This window comes from Coenobita brevimanus, chromosome 43 (genome assembly GCF_032717465.1).
Source record: "Coenobita brevimanus isolate Jiangsu-jjx chromosome 43, ASM3271746v2, whole genome shotgun sequence".
NCBI classification, from domain to species: domain Eukaryota; kingdom Metazoa; phylum Arthropoda; class Malacostraca; order Decapoda; family Coenobitidae; genus Coenobita; species Coenobita brevimanus.
Window position 1 is genome coordinate 29,968,158 of NC_136996.1, and position 16,443 is coordinate 29,984,600.

At 39.9% G+C, this 16,443-nt stretch overlaps 1 protein-coding gene across 1 annotated transcript in view; it reads left to right on the plus strand.

Moving 5' to 3' along the window:
- LOC145397866 (solute carrier family 23 member 1-like) overlaps positions 1 to 10,339 on the plus strand; it is a 33,666-nt gene extending 23,327 nt beyond the window's left edge. Inside the window, exons 7-13 of the mRNA XM_080270900.1 lie at positions 2,072 to 2,213; positions 2,699 to 2,812; positions 3,962 to 4,101; positions 5,279 to 5,518; positions 6,686 to 6,815; positions 9,132 to 9,249; positions 10,228 to 10,339. Of these exons, the coding sequence (XP_080127026.1) occupies positions 2,072 to 2,213; positions 2,699 to 2,812; positions 3,962 to 4,101; positions 5,279 to 5,518; positions 6,686 to 6,815; positions 9,132 to 9,249; positions 10,228 to 10,288 (945 nt within the window). The 3' untranslated portion in view covers positions 10,289 to 10,339. The remainder of the gene's footprint in view (positions 1 to 2,071; positions 2,214 to 2,698; positions 2,813 to 3,961; positions 4,102 to 5,278; positions 5,519 to 6,685; positions 6,816 to 9,131; positions 9,250 to 10,227) is intronic.
- The last annotated feature ends 6,104 nt before the right edge of the window (positions 10,340 to 16,443 follow it).

Genomic DNA, 16,443 nt, shown 5'->3' on the forward strand with positions numbered 1-16,443 from the left:
TAGATTATTAGTTTTTTAACACCAGTACAAACAAGCCATACCCATTTTTTTTTCCAGTTATCCAGTGCAAATAAAGTGGAGACACCTATGGCTCTACTTTCTGGGCATGTGGATATTATACCCTTTTTACTCTAACTTGGCTTAAAATTCCACCTCTTCAACTTGAATACTGTAGCAACAGAACGGCACTACATTATGATGTTAGCCACGAACTGTTATGGAGAGGATGCGGAGCCGTAGTGCTATCCTCTCCTGCCATTGAGCTGCGTTGAATAAGCTGTGAAAGGACGAAAATTTCGACCAAGTAAAGATAAAACGATTATAATTTGGGCGATGTTTCTTGAAGCGTATTTTTCATTATATTTTCGCTATCATCCCATACGTTTAGTCAACTGTTAGAGATAGTGATCTAATTTGACGGGTTACATACAGGCTTCATGAATCCACTCAGCACGAGATCTTTCTAAAGGTGTATAAAACTGACAGGTGGTATCAATAATAAACAGAAAATTACGTTACAAGATTGAAGGAATCACTCATTTTTAGCATGAATGGTTTAATTCTTTTTATTCATAGCAAGGGAGTAGTGTGGGTGGGAGGACTGACGAGTTTATGATGGTGTTTGGAAATTCGTTATAATATTTTTCCCCAGAAAGTCAGATCATAGTGTCAACTCATGAAACTGTTGGCCTAGATTGTGTTGCCAAAAACGAGCTGGGATAACCTACTTAGCTTTAAGCCAGAAGCGATGTGCTAACACTGTGTGGCATGAGAGCTCACCCCCAAAAATTTTGTGCTGAGTGTAATAGTATTAATTTTTATGCTGTTTGAAGTGCATCCCTTCATCAAATTCTGAAGAATATCTAACTTTATGACTGCCTTACACAAAATAACATATAATATGTTCTTAATGCTCCCTACCTCATAAATAGTCTATCTATCTATCTATTGCCAGACGCCTCAATCCCGTTTGGGGTGGCCACAAACAAATCGCCTCCAAGTCGCCCTGTCCCCCGCCATTTCACTGCCCTGCTCCCAACTCACACCCCCCTCTCTCATATACCTCTCCACCCCATCCCTCCATCTCATCCTCGGCCTCCCCCTTCCTCTTCCACCCTCCACCTCACTCACATACACTCTCTTCGTCAGTCTTTCACCCTCCATCCTCTCCACATGGCCAAACCACCTCAGTGTGTTCCTCATAACGCTTCCTATCACATCCACATCCACACCACAACGCTCCTTTATATCCTCATTCGTCAGCCTGTCTCTCCACGTGACTCCACAGGCTCCCCTTAAATAACTCATTTCCACTGCTCTCACTCTTGACTTGTGTCCTTCCAACAATGTCCAGGCTTCACTTCCATACGTTAGAGTTGGTATCACAATACTGTCATGTAGTAACTTTTTTACTTCCATGCTCACTTCCCTGTTCCTTATCACTGCTTTCAAGGAACCAGCAACCTTTCTTCCCTGCTGTACCCTTTCAAGCACTTCACCCTCCAAACCTCCATCCTTACTCATCACACTACCCAAATACTTAAACGTACTCACATTTTCCAATTCCTCACCATCCAACCTCGCTGTACATTCACTGACTTCACCTCTCTCAAAGACCATCACTTTACTCTTCCCTACATTCACCTTTAGGTTCCGTTTCTTAATAGTAACATTTATTATTCTTCATTGTTTTCCTGCGTTACTGACTAACAACAGAGCTGAAAATGCATTCAGAGAACCAGATTGCCAAAGACCTATAAATCATACCATTCACTAGATGGGAGTTTATAGAGGTTCATTGGAAATTATGGTATTATTTCTCGAAGGATTTGCTATTACTCAGGAGTCAGTAGATTTTTTATCATCCTTGACACTGGGTTGGAGTCGTAAAATCTGTTGACATCACCAGTAGTACCTGAACCGTGACAGATCCAGCCCAAGTGTATAAACTTCCCTTTAGTAACTTTGCTGGGAAAATTTATGGAAATGGTATGTGTACCAAATGTCTTGTTATTTGTTACTTTTTTGTAGATATGGTAGGCTAAAATATCGTTACTTGTTGTTTTGATAGTTATTGTTGGCGATGTTGGTAGCCTGGGCTGTGTGTTGGATCCTGACAGTCAGTGATGTCCTGCCAGAGAATAACCCGGCTCGCACAGATTATGCTGACGAACTGATCACACTCTCCCCCTGGATCCTCTTTCCATACCCAGGTAAAGTTATTATGCGTGGAATATTATCACCTGTCGAACGTGGAATGTCTAATGAGTTTTGGAGAGAAGTTTTGAGAAAAAGATGCAAATGAAGATCAAATTCTGTATTTATATTATCACATTAAGAGTTGATGAGAATGGCGTAGACCCAAGGATGTCAGTGGCTCAGGTCAGTTGTACGATGTATGTTGTATGTTTGGTTTTGTGTATATACTCATCCAAAGACTCCAAATTACCTTGACCTTCTCAGTTTAGTGGTTTAAGACAGTGTGGATTGAGTATGAGATGGGAGAATGGTGCGTAGAGATGAATGAGATGGAGGTACGAGATGGAGGAAGAGCAAGCACATGGCAGAGAGCAGGGTGATATGGAGGCGGTTTGTTTGTGACCACCCCTTACTGGATTAAGGCATCTGGCAATAGGTGTTTAAGTTACTGTGCAGGTACTCATCGACCATCTCTTTTTAACCATCTTGAGTCATGCAGGTCAGTGGGGGATGCCTACAGTCAGCTTGGCCGGCGTACTGGGCATGACGGCAGGAATGTTCGCCTCGGTGATAGAGAGCATTGGTGACTACTATGCTTGTGCTAGGATGGCAGGTGAGCTAATGCCGGAACACCTGTACAACATGCATGGAGAATGATGACAGATGATGTTATAATGACAAGTGCGTTTTTAGAAGTGTATCAAAAAATGAGTAAACCTGATGGACACAGTAAGCATTTTAAAACATTCTACAGTTTGTGAACTCTTTCTTAGTTAGAAATTCAATGGCATTAAATATCTAAGTTTCTCCTTAATATTACCTGTTCAACTTGCGTAATACTTGCAACTAACGCAGATTTATGAGGTGTGTGATAATCAGTATCCCCATGTATAATTAAAGCCTTTTATATGTAACATTTTGGCTGGGTAGGACAGTCATATCAGCTGGTAAGCCACACCCAGAGTTTCTTTAAACTTCTTGGTCAAAGGAAAATGGAGGAGTAATGCAGGGAGAGGGTTGGGAGAAAAAAATTCATAGCTCGGATGAGAGTGGAATAGAGAATGAAATTAAGTAGTTGAAAGATGGAGGGAATATTTTAAAATCTGGCAATTTACAGATAAATAATGTCTATAATTTCTTGTTGGAAAAGGGAAATAGGTTGTGGAAGGCATGTGCAGTGTGGAAAAATTGATCGAGAGGAATTTAGTGTTCCAATTAACATGTTGAAGAGGAAAAAATAGACAGGTGTGAGAAGAATCACTGGAGAGATATGGAGTGAAGGAGGTAGTCAGTAGATTGTACAGTGTATTCAGCCTATCATGGGATTTTATGAGATACTGAGAAGCTGGAGAAGGGCAGCAATAGATCATCTTTGTCGAGAGAAAGGTAATGAAGAAGAATTTAAGAATTATTATCGGGGAATCTTCTTGTTGAGTATACCAGGATAGCTGTATGTCACCACATTTGTAGATATGTTGTTCATTCAGTAACCAGAGTAATTAAAAAAAAACTATAATGTATACCGACAAATTTAATATCCACTGTCTCAGGCAATATCTCATTCTAAAGATATTTGACTCTTCACGTATAGCTATTCTAAAACAACTTATGCTGTGTTTGTGGTCGATCTCTATAGTGGTAAACGTGGCTTAAACTGCATGAGACTAACCCCATTTATAGAAGGAAGTACGGGTCCTCATATTGATTACGAAATTTCCCTTCCATGTTGAAATAAATAACAAACTTGTGATTGTACCCACAGGGGCCCCCTCACCTCCAATCCATGCCATTAACCGCGGAGTGGGTATTGAGGGCATTGGTGGCGTGCTGTCCGGCTTGTGGGGCACCGGCAATGCAAGCACCTCATACTCCACTAACATTGGAGCTATTGGCATTACAAAGGTGTGTGCTGGTGTATGTGATGTGTGTCGTTATAGGTTATCAGTGTGTGTGGTGTATATATAATGTTTGGCATATTATTAGCTCATGCTCGTCACTGGTCATGAATTTACAGCAGGTGGATCAACAAACTTCACCTGACGATGCCATGAGGCTCCTCCATCTTAGTGAAAATAAATAGTTATCTCTCTCATTTCGCCATTTACAGTATATGACAAAGGCTAGTAACGTCATAGTTTTCAGAAGAAATTTTTGCTTGTGATACCTTTTTAACCTTAACTGATCTAAAATTGCTGCAAAAAAGTAATATTTTGTAAAGGTTCATAAAAACATATTAGTGTTCTTGACTTACACTTGCTGTATCTCATTTGGTTGTCAGACAAAATGCTTTTCGATTTTACAGCAATCCTAGTGTTCGCTGGAGGACTCAGATTTATCTGTCTGTCTGTCTATTGTGAAACGGTAGTTTTACTGAGAAAACAAGTTTTGCATGGACTGGTAAGGTCAGCTAGAGCAGGTCTGTGGGGCGATAGCCTGTTACAAAGTGGCAGCCTATCAGCACTGAAGATACAAACCTTCTCCTTGAGTCAAAGGTCTACTCTTAATTCTTCAAGTACACTAATCTCTAAAATTTTCCCTTTAGCTACCGCTGACACGACTTGGTAACTCATTCTGGCTTTTGCTTGATTTTATCGAGGCTTGGAAACCCCTGGCAGCCGAGGGTGATACCTGCCTCCATTAGCTCCTTCAAATACTACTACATTGTTTAATACAGTATTTTATTCTGGCTACTGCCACAGGACACTATTCAGTGAGAGAGACCTCGAGCTGTCAAGGAGCTAAAAAATAATATCTTGACCATTTAATTACTGGTATCACACGTTGGTATTTTATACAGGCTACCTCCAATCCGTAATAAAGCCAAGGGAAAACCCAAGAAATCTAGAAGACTACAATACATAAAGAACATTGATTCATGATCCTGTAGAGAAATTAAAACTGGCATCAAGTGCAGGATAGAAGAACAAAGACAGTATAAAAGTGGCTGTGATACTCCCACTTCCGGACTTTCTCCGTTCATGTTCCTGGATCATACATTACCCAGTCTTCAAGTGGTAAAAATTTCATGATGATGATGGTGGTGATGATGATGGTGATAAAGTGGAAGTGTATGTCGCAGGTGGGCAGTTGTCGTGTGGTGCAGGCGGCGGGTGTGTTCATGGTGCTCCACGGCGTGCTGGGCAAGTTTGGTGCAGTGTTTGTTAGCATCCCTGAACCTGTGGTTGGTGGGATGTTCTGTGTTCTCTTTGGCATGATCGTCGCTGTGGGACTCTCCTCACTTCAGTTCGTTGACCTTGACTCCTCCAGGAACCTCTTCATCCTTGGCATCTCCGTTTTCATGGGCCTTGCTCTCCCTAAGGTACAGTGCTGTCGCCATCACAAATTTCTTTACCCCCAAGGCCAGAGGGAGGTGGAAGACAGTGTTAGTGTAAAGGCAAGCTGATGGATAATGGTGGTTCAGTAGTGTGTGTGTGTGTGTGGGGGGGAGATCAGACGCCAATATCTGCTCCATCAGGCCTTTCTCCAACCTTGTCCTCCACTTCCCTCTCGCCAGGGTGGGTAAGGAAGTTAATGATCGTGATAGTTCATATATTTTCTGAACCGTTTTATTTATTTTTTTGTGACATTAACATCTCCAGTCCAAGTTCAAGTTAGTTCATGGGACAACAGTGGTTTTAGACGTGCTCAGCTTCCCTCCTACATTATAGAGTGTGGTCAGCAAAGATTCAGAGGCGGAATTTTCTGTGGCTGGGGGAAGAAAAGTGGCTGGTGCTATGAAGGCCTTGATTGGAAACAGAATTGTATGGAGATGGGTTAATGTCCATGTTAATTATTTTGAGTATGGGTGTGTGAAAGTGGTGTGCCATGAGAGCGAAAAGTCATGAGTAAGAGCAGTGTATATGGGATTTTTAATGGGATATTTAAGAATTGTGTATGGAATGGGTAGAGTGGCTTGGGTAAGAAAACAAGTGATTCGTGTAAGATTTAGAGTAAGGAAATCTGTTGATAATAAGTTAGATGAAAGTGTGGTTGGATGGTGCGGTCGTTTGAAGGGAGTGGATAGAGATTGAATAGTGAAAAGGTTATATGTAAGTGAGTTTGAAAGTGAAGGATGTAGCAGGTCAAGAAGATAAATGGTAGATGTGTTAAATATTTAAGTGTGTGAGAAAGGGAGGCAAGAAAGCTGATGGGAAAAGGAAACGGCCAGGGAATGGAACTGATTAGATGAAATTAATATGTACGGATCAGAATATGGGCAAATCCTTCCACCCCTTTTTTAAGTTGGTAGTCTACGGAATAATTTTCAACTGCATCTATGAAGAAAAATATAAGAAAAACTTAGTGAGTGGACAGGTAGCTGGTGAGCAGTTACGATGTCGCAATTTTTGACATTGCACTGCCCCTGTATTGTGTGTTTCATTAATCGAACCACCATTTGAGAAGTATATGGGTATCACTGCATCCCAAAGATTACTGTACTTTTGTGTGCCTGTGAAGAGCTAAAAGTGTGTATTTATGTTTTCAGTGGATGGAACGACACCCCGGCTTTATCGACACTGGTGTTCTTCTAGCGGACCAGATTCTGACAGTGTTGTTTCAGACGTCCATGCTGGTTGGTGGCTTTATAGGCTGTTTCCTGGACAACCTTGTGCCAGGTTTGTCAGATGTTCAACATAGTACCGGTATTGTTACTGTCATATTGGGAAAAAACAGACAATGGCAGTATAAACAACATGCAAAATGTACCCTTTCAAAAATATACATATTCGTTTAAAAACAACAACTATACAGTAGACAGTGGCTAGTGAATGAGTACATAAGGGTTGCACCAGGGAGAGTACTAAAGTGAATGTATTAAAAAAAAACGTGGGAAGGGAAACACTAGTACCTATAGTTTTAATATATAGCATAGCTCAGTAGTCGAGGGTGGGATATGATAGGTAGGATAGACAAAGTAGAATAAACTGTAGTAATGCATTAAGGAGGGGAGATGACGAGATGCCTGAGCAGATAGATGTAGTTTTATTTGTTTGGTAACTGAACTGTGTCAATATGGGAGACTGAAATGCTTCTTTAATTAGAGATAACTTGAAGGGGAAAATATGGTGTCAGAACAGAGCAGTATTTTGAGGGTGGCTAGTATCATAGTGGGGGAGACAGTGCTTTCTTCTCATACAAAATACACGTACATCTCTCTGCTTCTTGGGACGGTCCCCGGAATTACCACTGTTGTGCTGGTGATCCATAATGAAGGCTGAATCCTTGGAAATATTCACTGATGCCTAAGGTGAATCATAACTCACACGGGCTGATCTAGTTAATCATGCCGCGCTCCCACAATGCCTCTTGCCTCTGCTTAGAACTGTGTGCCCTCGTTGAATTCAGATGTATTAAATCAGGAATGTTAATACAAAAGCATGATTTGGAAGCCTTTGTATGCATTAGCCTCATTGTGTGCTGCTCCTTTCAGCCCAAGAATATCACTTTTAATTTAGTCTGGCTAGCTCTAGTGTTTAATATAGTATAAAAGAAGCCCCAAGAGCTGGAGGGATTGACAGACTAGTAAAACGTGGAAAAAAAATAAAAAGATAATAGAATAAAACATACGCAACGCTACGCTGTTACAACCCTCCATCTGACCAAGCACACACCTCCCTGCACACCTAACCAAGCGCATAACGGCCCCCCACCCCCTATATAACACAGAGACATTAAACTTAAAAAAAATTCAGTAATTAGTTCATGATAATAATGAAGTTATCAGCAGATCTGATGGAATTATGACTCGTGTTTTTTTCATTTAAGCAACCATTTTTCTTTATGATTACATAGTAGGTACAGTCATGAAACTTCATATATAATTAGATATTCTTATAATCATTTATCCTGTATAAAATCTGCCTCCTAGGTTTAATAGTTGCAAAGTTTTAACAGAAAAATACATTAAAGTAATCAGTATTATAAATTTTTGCAGTTTCTTAATATTGTATAATCAAATGGCGTTCTAACTAACAAAAGGCACCAGGAGGCATATTAACACATATGTCTGGAGAGTTGAAGCCTGTACCCCTATTAGTTTCTGAGTCCTAGCCCGGAAAAGAAAAATTATTTTCCTATTTTTTCATAAAGAAAAAAAAAACTACTTAAGATGCAGCATTCTACCTATCAAAGGCACCAGTTCACCAGAAGACACATAATTATGTAAAATTTCGAGATTCTTTCTTGAATACTTTCTGAGTTCTGTCCCGGAAACGAAATCTCTACCCCCGGTCAGCCGCCCTGCCTCCTAGTTGCCCTGCCGCCCAACTCTACAGATGTACACCTGTTGACCCAAGTGATAACAACACCATCCTCTGACTTTGTCAGGTGGAGGGTAAAAAGAAGAAACTAAAGACTGGGAGGGGAATCCAATTCTATGGTAATTTGTTTTAAAAAGAAACATATCTGACCAAGCACATACCCCCCACCTCCCTGCACACGTAATCAAGCACATAACAGCCCTAACACCCCCCCCCCTCTGTATAACACATAGACAATAAAACTTAAAAATTTCAGTAGTTTATCCATGGTAATAAACAGCCTTTTTTTTTTTTTTTCTATTGCCCTTAAGATTCCTTGGACAGGTCGCATTGAAATCTCTGATTTTTTTTTTTTTTAGTTTTTCATTATTGAAAAAAAAAAAAAAAAATTAAGACACAGCAATCTTCCCTTCAGTAGGCACCAATTCACTGTAAGACACATAACTATGCGAAATTTCATGACTCTATAGTGAATATTTTCAGAGTTGTTGCCCGGAAACAAAAATCTCTACATCACCTATCTTGTTCACCCCAGTGAAAACAATACCCTCCTCTGTCTTCGCCAGGTGGAAGGCAAAAAACTTTCTCTGGACTGCGGAAGGGGTGGTAATGATACTGTAGCTTATAAATGCAATAGTACAGCGGCATTTAAGTGACATTTTTTTACTACAGGTACACCCGAGGAGCGAGGCTTGTTGAAGTGGAATAATCAGCACAGTTCCCTTGAGAAGAGCGAGGAAGGAAAACCAAGCTGCTATGATTTACCCTTTGGCATGGACGCTATCAGAAGGTAAGGAGAACTACAGATGTTGTGTAAAAGGTACGGTAATTTAGTTGGGAGAAATACAGTTTAAAGATAATAAGGTGAGGAGAAGTAGACTCTAGAAATTTTATAAAACTCGCCTGTCATGATCTGGCTTTTGTAATGGATGCTGTTAGGAGGTGAGCAGGTTATCTTCAAGTGCCATGAACAAGGTATAGTTGGTGAAAAATATACATGCAGGAAAAATTTGGTAGAAATAGATACTTTAAATATTGTATAACTAAACCGTAAATGCTCAATGAATGTTTGCATTTCGGACAAGATCATCGTACTAAATGACCAATTAACGGACCTTTATATTGACTCTTGACATTCTTTGCAGGATGATTTCTGTAGGTTCCCAGCCCTTCCTTCCCTTACCACCACCTCTTTGAGCATTATCATGCTGGCATACTCTTCCTTCTCCCAGTCTTGCCTTGTCCCAGGTGGTAGATCTTGCATTGGCTCCACTGAATCACGCTTTGTTTTGTCCTGGTAATTATTTCGCTACGTAATCAGCTCAGATCATTCCTCTCCTCCTGATCCCCTCCATTAGCCTGTACATTATTAGATGATCTTTAAAGTGGATTGAGTTGAATGGTGATTGCCAGATTAACGACAAAATCAGTATTCTTTGCTGTTGGATTCAACTGGTATACTTAGCTTGAAGGAAAATTTAAGTTGGTGTGTGTGTGTGTGTGTGTGTGTGTGTGTGTGTGTGTGTGTGTGTGTGTGTGTGTGTGTGTGTGTGTGTGTGTGTGTGTGTGTGTGTGTGTGCGCGTGCGTGCGTGCATGCGTGCGTGCTTGTGCGTGCGTGTGCGCGTGCGTGCGTGTGCGTGTGCGTGTGCGTGTGTGTGTGTGTGTGTGTGTGTGTGTGTGTGTGTGTGTGTGTGTGTGTGTGTGTGTACGGGCGTACTTTATCCTGTCTCCAAGAAAGTAAAATAAGTGAAGGTTATTGTATTTCAGAGCATCATGGACCAGATACCTCCCCTTCTCTCCCACCTTCAGCGGCTTCAGCAAGAAATGAATACAGGAATACTGGACACTTGGTTAGCGGCACAAAAGCATGCATGTTTCCCAAGTTAAGCGTAAGAATCAGCAATATTTTTGTATCTGTGTAACATTCTGCATGAGGTGAAAGTGTGTGGTGGTGGTGCTCTGTGCAATTAGATGCCCTCATATGAAACTTGTGATATAAGAGGGAATTAGCAAAACGTGCCTTGTTTTCTAGTATTTTAACTTGTGTGCAGAGGATATGTGATAAGAGTATATCTTAATGTGTATTCTTGGAGGTAAAGAAAATAAGATGTCATAGTTCGTCTACCTTAACATGGCCTATATTTTCGTCCCTTAGCAGATGATGTCCCGCAGTTTAGATGCTGGATAAGGAAATACTGCGCTTCTACCTTCTTTCCAAGGCAGTTTTCACCATAATACTAGCCTCTGCCACCTTTGAATAGCATTTTTTCATCATATTCTAGTGCTGTTTTTGATTCAGGCCCATATGGCTGTGAACGCGCTGGGCTGCAGGCTGACTCTGCCCTCCACCTGCAGTTCACCATCTCACTTTCAGGACACATGGAGGAAGTTGAGGGACGTTTGTATAGGCAGTGGAACTCTTGCGTCATACTGGAACCACTGTGTGAAGACTCCGTTTTAGATTTAATTTATTTTTACAGCACAACATATAAGGCGGAGAAATTGCAGTTTAGGCCAAGTTGAGGTCAGGAGAGTATAATTATGCATTTTTGTGACGTAAGAGACAACTATATCGTCCTTACGTTAACGTGACCTAAAACTGACATCTCTCCACCTTGAATGCTGAGCTGCAACAATTTATTACTACAAGAATATGATACTAGTTACTGAGGGGTACTATGAAGTGGATGTAGAGCCCTAGCATTGTCGTTTTCTTCCAGTAAATTGCATGAAATAAGCCGCAAATGTACAGAAACCTGGGCAATGTTACGGCGAAAGAATTACAATAAGGTAGGTGTTATGAAATAGTCTCTCCCCCCTCTTTCCTGTGATACGGTACAAGCAGCCTCGTAACCCCTATGGTGCGGGTGAGGAATGATTTTACCCGTGGCCTTTCTTTCTCCTTTGATTAATGTTCCCGGTGAGGTATGAGAGCTTTGTTTATGATCTCCCCATCCTGCGTGGACATTCGGAACAGGAGGGTGGATGAGGGATTTCTCTGCCCCACACAGCCTCCAGGTGTTCAGAGAGAGAGAAATACATATCCTCCCAAAGTTTGACGAATACGTAGCGGAGATGTCGAACCTTCTGAAACACGCACTAGCAGAGACTGGGTTTTCATTGTGTTTCGCGACTGTAAATTTTTTTCAGACGGAATTGTGACGCAGGTAAAGGTGAGAATGGGAGTAAAGGCAGACACAGCAGGTTCAAGAGTGCATTCCGGACACTGCACCTCCTGCCGTCTTAAGGAGATGCAAGTATCCGAAATCACTTAGAATGAACTCCTTGGCCAGTCTTCTTCTCGTTTAAGAATGCTCCCTAACACCTCTTCCTCGGCGATTTATTTTTGGATATGACTGATTAATATCCTTTTTGTACGTTATTTATGCAAAGGACGGGTCATATTAGAAAGATTTATGTAACACAGAGGAGGACAGTACGGTGTAATAAACATAATAAATCACTTGGGAAAAGGTGTTAGGGTGCTTCCGTACCCGACAAGAATGCAAGCTCTAAGTTTTTTATGTGTCCGTGGGTAATGTTTCCGTATATATTTCCGTGTGATAATTATTTTCGTGTGATATGTTTCCGTGTGATATATTGCCTTGTGATATATTTCCGTGTATTATGTTTCCGTGCTATTTATTTCCGTGCTATTTATTTCCGTGTGATATATTTCCCGGTGATAAATTTCCCTGGGATATGTTTTGTCCACGTCCGTATATTGTTAAACTTTTAAAAATTAATCCTGCCAGAGAATCTCATTATTAGAAATACCTCCAATATATTTGCTCTTAAAATTATCTTGGATGTTTCCAAAAATGTACAAGAAATCATATTTAAGAAACAAATTGTAATGTATTTTTTTCTAATGACATACGGGATGTTTTTTATGAACTGAATACTATTACTTTTTTTATGTTATTTCTTCTTTACCTTGTCCAACTGAAAGTCTTTAATTAGTCAGAATATAATTGTATACTGACATCCTTGTACTCAAAGTCCTAAGTCAAGGTAAGTTTTAAACCACATGTTATAAAAAGTTTTGTTGAGTTCCACAAATGTTTTAGGTGAGTGTGAAATAAATTCTTTTATGTATTTGTTCGTACATAGGTGATAAAGGTAGTTGAATGTGTTTGAATGGATCAGGAAACTCTGCCTGTTATGGTATATATATTTAGTATTTTATAATTAAAGATGTATTTTGATCATTAATTGTTCTGTGTATCCATGTCTTTTGTACATAAACTATGTACTCTATAAGTATTGTCTGCGATGAATGTCAAGGGTGATGGACTGACTAAAACGTCTGGTGAAACAAGTGGGTAATGCGATGGGAAACGCACCTGGGCCTCTCCTAAGTGGTGACATGCGGAGGTGTGCGGAGTTTAGGACTGCTAGGCCTCAGTGCACGGGCTGCAGACTTTATGCCCAGAGCTGGACGCATGAATATGAAACAGGGAACTCAACATCCTCTTCTGCTTCAACCCAAATCAGATGGTTGTGACATCAGCACAGTAGAGCATAGTGTATATCATCATTTCCCGACACCCCTCGCCAACACTGACATAACGTTCAGTGACAAACTTCTAGCACAGACAACCAAGCACTTGACATCTACGCAAACGCTCATCTACTGTAAATCTCGTAACGCCTTCCCTGTATCGATTTAGTCTTCATATTTTCACTTCCCAGGTATAAAGCAGTGGTTCCCTTCTGGCTTATTATACGGGGCGTCTCAAGAGTTTCTTTTTCTGACACCCTGTGTATAGATGAAGAAGGAAAACAGAACATCGTCGCCAAAATGAGTTTATTTGATACAATATTTGAATAACTAGGGTATTTAAAACTAATGGCACGGTGCATGCACATGATTCGACAATAATGGTAGTAGTAGTAGTAGTAGTAGTAGTAATGGTGACGTGGGTGATGATGATGGAGATAATGATGATATTGCTACTATGTCTGAATATTCTGTGCGAACCTGATTGTCTACAAAAAAAAAAAAATAGTTACCGTGTTTCATTACCCTCTATACTGATAGGCATGAGAATTACATAGATACTCGTATACCATGAATACCCAATAAAGAGTCTGCCTATTCTGTTTCTATTCTAACTTGGCCCAGATTTTTGTCCTTTTGCAGCTTATTTCACGTAGCTCAGTGGCAGAAAGAGACAATGCTATTGCTCAACATTCTTTCTATAGCATTTCTTCGTGACTGGCATCATATTCGTGTTAATCTCTCGTTACAAATCAGCACCAAAGATAAAGATGGCAATTTTAGGCCAAGTTAGAGTAAAAAGAGTGTAGCAAATGTGATGACTTATATTCTCTCACCATAAACATTGTGAAATAAAAAAATGGTGGTTTTAGTATGCTCTATCTCCAATGACGTGCTGTATTTTATTTACTTTTTATTTATTTCATTATCGAGGGGATTCTAGTAAACTTTAAAGAGACGTTTGAATCGAACATATTGAATACTTCCTCATTAATGAAGCCTGTATCTAGCCTCTTTAGTTTTGAAAAATCTATCAAGAAAAAAATCTCAGTGTGAAAAAAAAAAAAAAAGATGAAACGCGTCTCGAGATGAAAAAATCTAGAAAAAAAATGAAAAATAAAAATAAAGCCATCGATGTTAAGACCGTAGTTTCAAGATCAATATATTCTGTACTTAAAAAATATCATTGCAATTTTTACTGTTCAAAATATCTATAAATAACGGACTACGAATCACAATTAATTTATAGTTGACCAAAATTTTCAAGCCCTTTTTTTCCCTTTGTTCAATCTTACGTTAGCTGACGTATTCTCTATTATCAAAATTGCCAGAGTCAGGGGATTAATATTGAAGTTAAGAATAATCCCTCGTGCCGTAAGGGTTAACCCTTTCACCACTAAGGGGATTGTCCTAAGCTGAGTAAAATCGTCTGAAGGCAGCAAGAATGACGGAAATAGGACGTTGGAGTAAAGGAGTTGGAAGTTAAGCATCAAGTCGATTTTAAAAAGAAGGTTCTATATCCATTCAACAGCATTTCTTCGTGACTAGTATCATTTTCTAGTCCATTGTTACTGCTCGGCACTTGGGAGGGACAGAAGTCAATTTTAGGCAAAGTCAGGGCGAAAAAGGTAGTGTTAGAATGACAGTAAAAATAAATATTACTCAGCATCACAAAAACGGGTCTTTGATCTCGAACTGGAACTCTGAACCATAGAAGCTTCGAATCCCGTCAGTCACCCTCTCACCGTGAGAGGGGGAGGACGTTGGGTTGTGTGTATATTTTGTGTTAATAGTGTTTTAAAAGCTTTCCCATCTTGGAACAAAGGTAAGCGAAGATATTATCTCTCAGTTCTTTAATAGCTACCAACTCTGAGCTGAACCAAATCGCCTTCATTGGTGCGAATGGTGGTGTGGAAATAAGTTATCTGAGCGGAGTGTGCAACTATGTGGAGAGAGATTCAATTTATATGGAAGTGGAACGGTGTGGTGTTAATATGGATGTGGAGTTACATGGAAAGACAGAAAATACAAATGAGAATGTACAGAAACATTGTGGTGTTGATGTGGATTTGTTACGTGAAGAGACAGACAGACACATGAGGAAGTAAAGGAGCGTTGTGTTGTTGGTGTGGGCGTGTGTTACGTGGAGAGACAGACAGACAACTGAGGAAATAATGAACCGTTGTGGTGTTGATGTGGATGTGGAGTAACGGCGAGAGAGAGATAGGCAAATGGGAAGTGAAGGAGCTTATGGCGTTGATGTGGATGTGGACTTACGTGGAGAGGCAGACCGGTAAACGAGGAATTAAAGGAGCGTTGTGGTTCTGATGTGGATGTAGTAGCATGTGGAGTTACGTGGAGAGACAGATATACAAATGTGGAAGTACAGGAGTGTTGTGCAGTTCATGTGGATGTGGAGTAAGGTGGAGAAAGACAAATGAGAAAGTAAAGGAGCGTTGTGGTGTTGATGTGGATGTGGTGGAAAGTGTTTGGACAAGTACGCTGAGATGATTTGGCCATATGGAGATAATGGAGAATAATAGATTGACTAGGAGTGTGTATGTGAGTAAGGAGTAGCGTGAGAGAGGGTGAGGGAGACCGAGGAAGAGTTGGAGGGATGTGGTGGAGAAATGTATGAATGGGAAGTGTGTGAACTGGAGGAAGGATAGAGAGATGCTGGAGGACAAGATGAAATGGAAGCTGCTTGTGGCATAACACTTCTTCGTGACTAGCATCATTTTGTAGTATAGTTCACTTAGCTCAGTGGCAAAACCAGCCAGTGCTGCAGCTTCACATAGAGCTTTTCTTCATGATTAGCATCATATTCCAGCGTTAATCTATTGTTACATCTCAGCATTGAAGATGGAGTGAGGCCAATAATCTATCTGTCTATAGCCAGACGCCATAATACCGTAAGGGGTGGCTGTTTGTTTTTGAGTTAGTTGTTTTACGGGGAGGGGCGTTAACCCTCCGCCAACTCACTTAACACGTAGGGAACAAGTGTGGGTTGAATATATGGTTATCACCCAGCGCTGTAAATGATTTCCTGGCTTACAGGAAGCCATTAGATTTGTCACTTAATGTAAAGCCACCTGAAAAGGAAAGAAGAGTAATAAAGTGACAGGAAAGATGAGAGAAATAGCAAGAGAGGAGGGCAAATAAAAAAAGAATGATAAAGGTGAAGGAAGAAGTAGGCAGCACTACATCAAGTGAGTGGCTGATGGGCACCACCATTTACCACAAAGGGCAATAATAATAATAATAATAATAATAATGAATATAATAATAATAATAATAATAATAATAATAATAATAATAATAATAATACCAAAAATTATAATAATAATAATAATTATTATTATTATTATTATCATTATTATTATAATAGTAAGATATAATAATATAAATAATAATAATACCAAAAGTTTTAATAATAATAATAATAATAATAATATGATGATGATGATGATGATGATGAT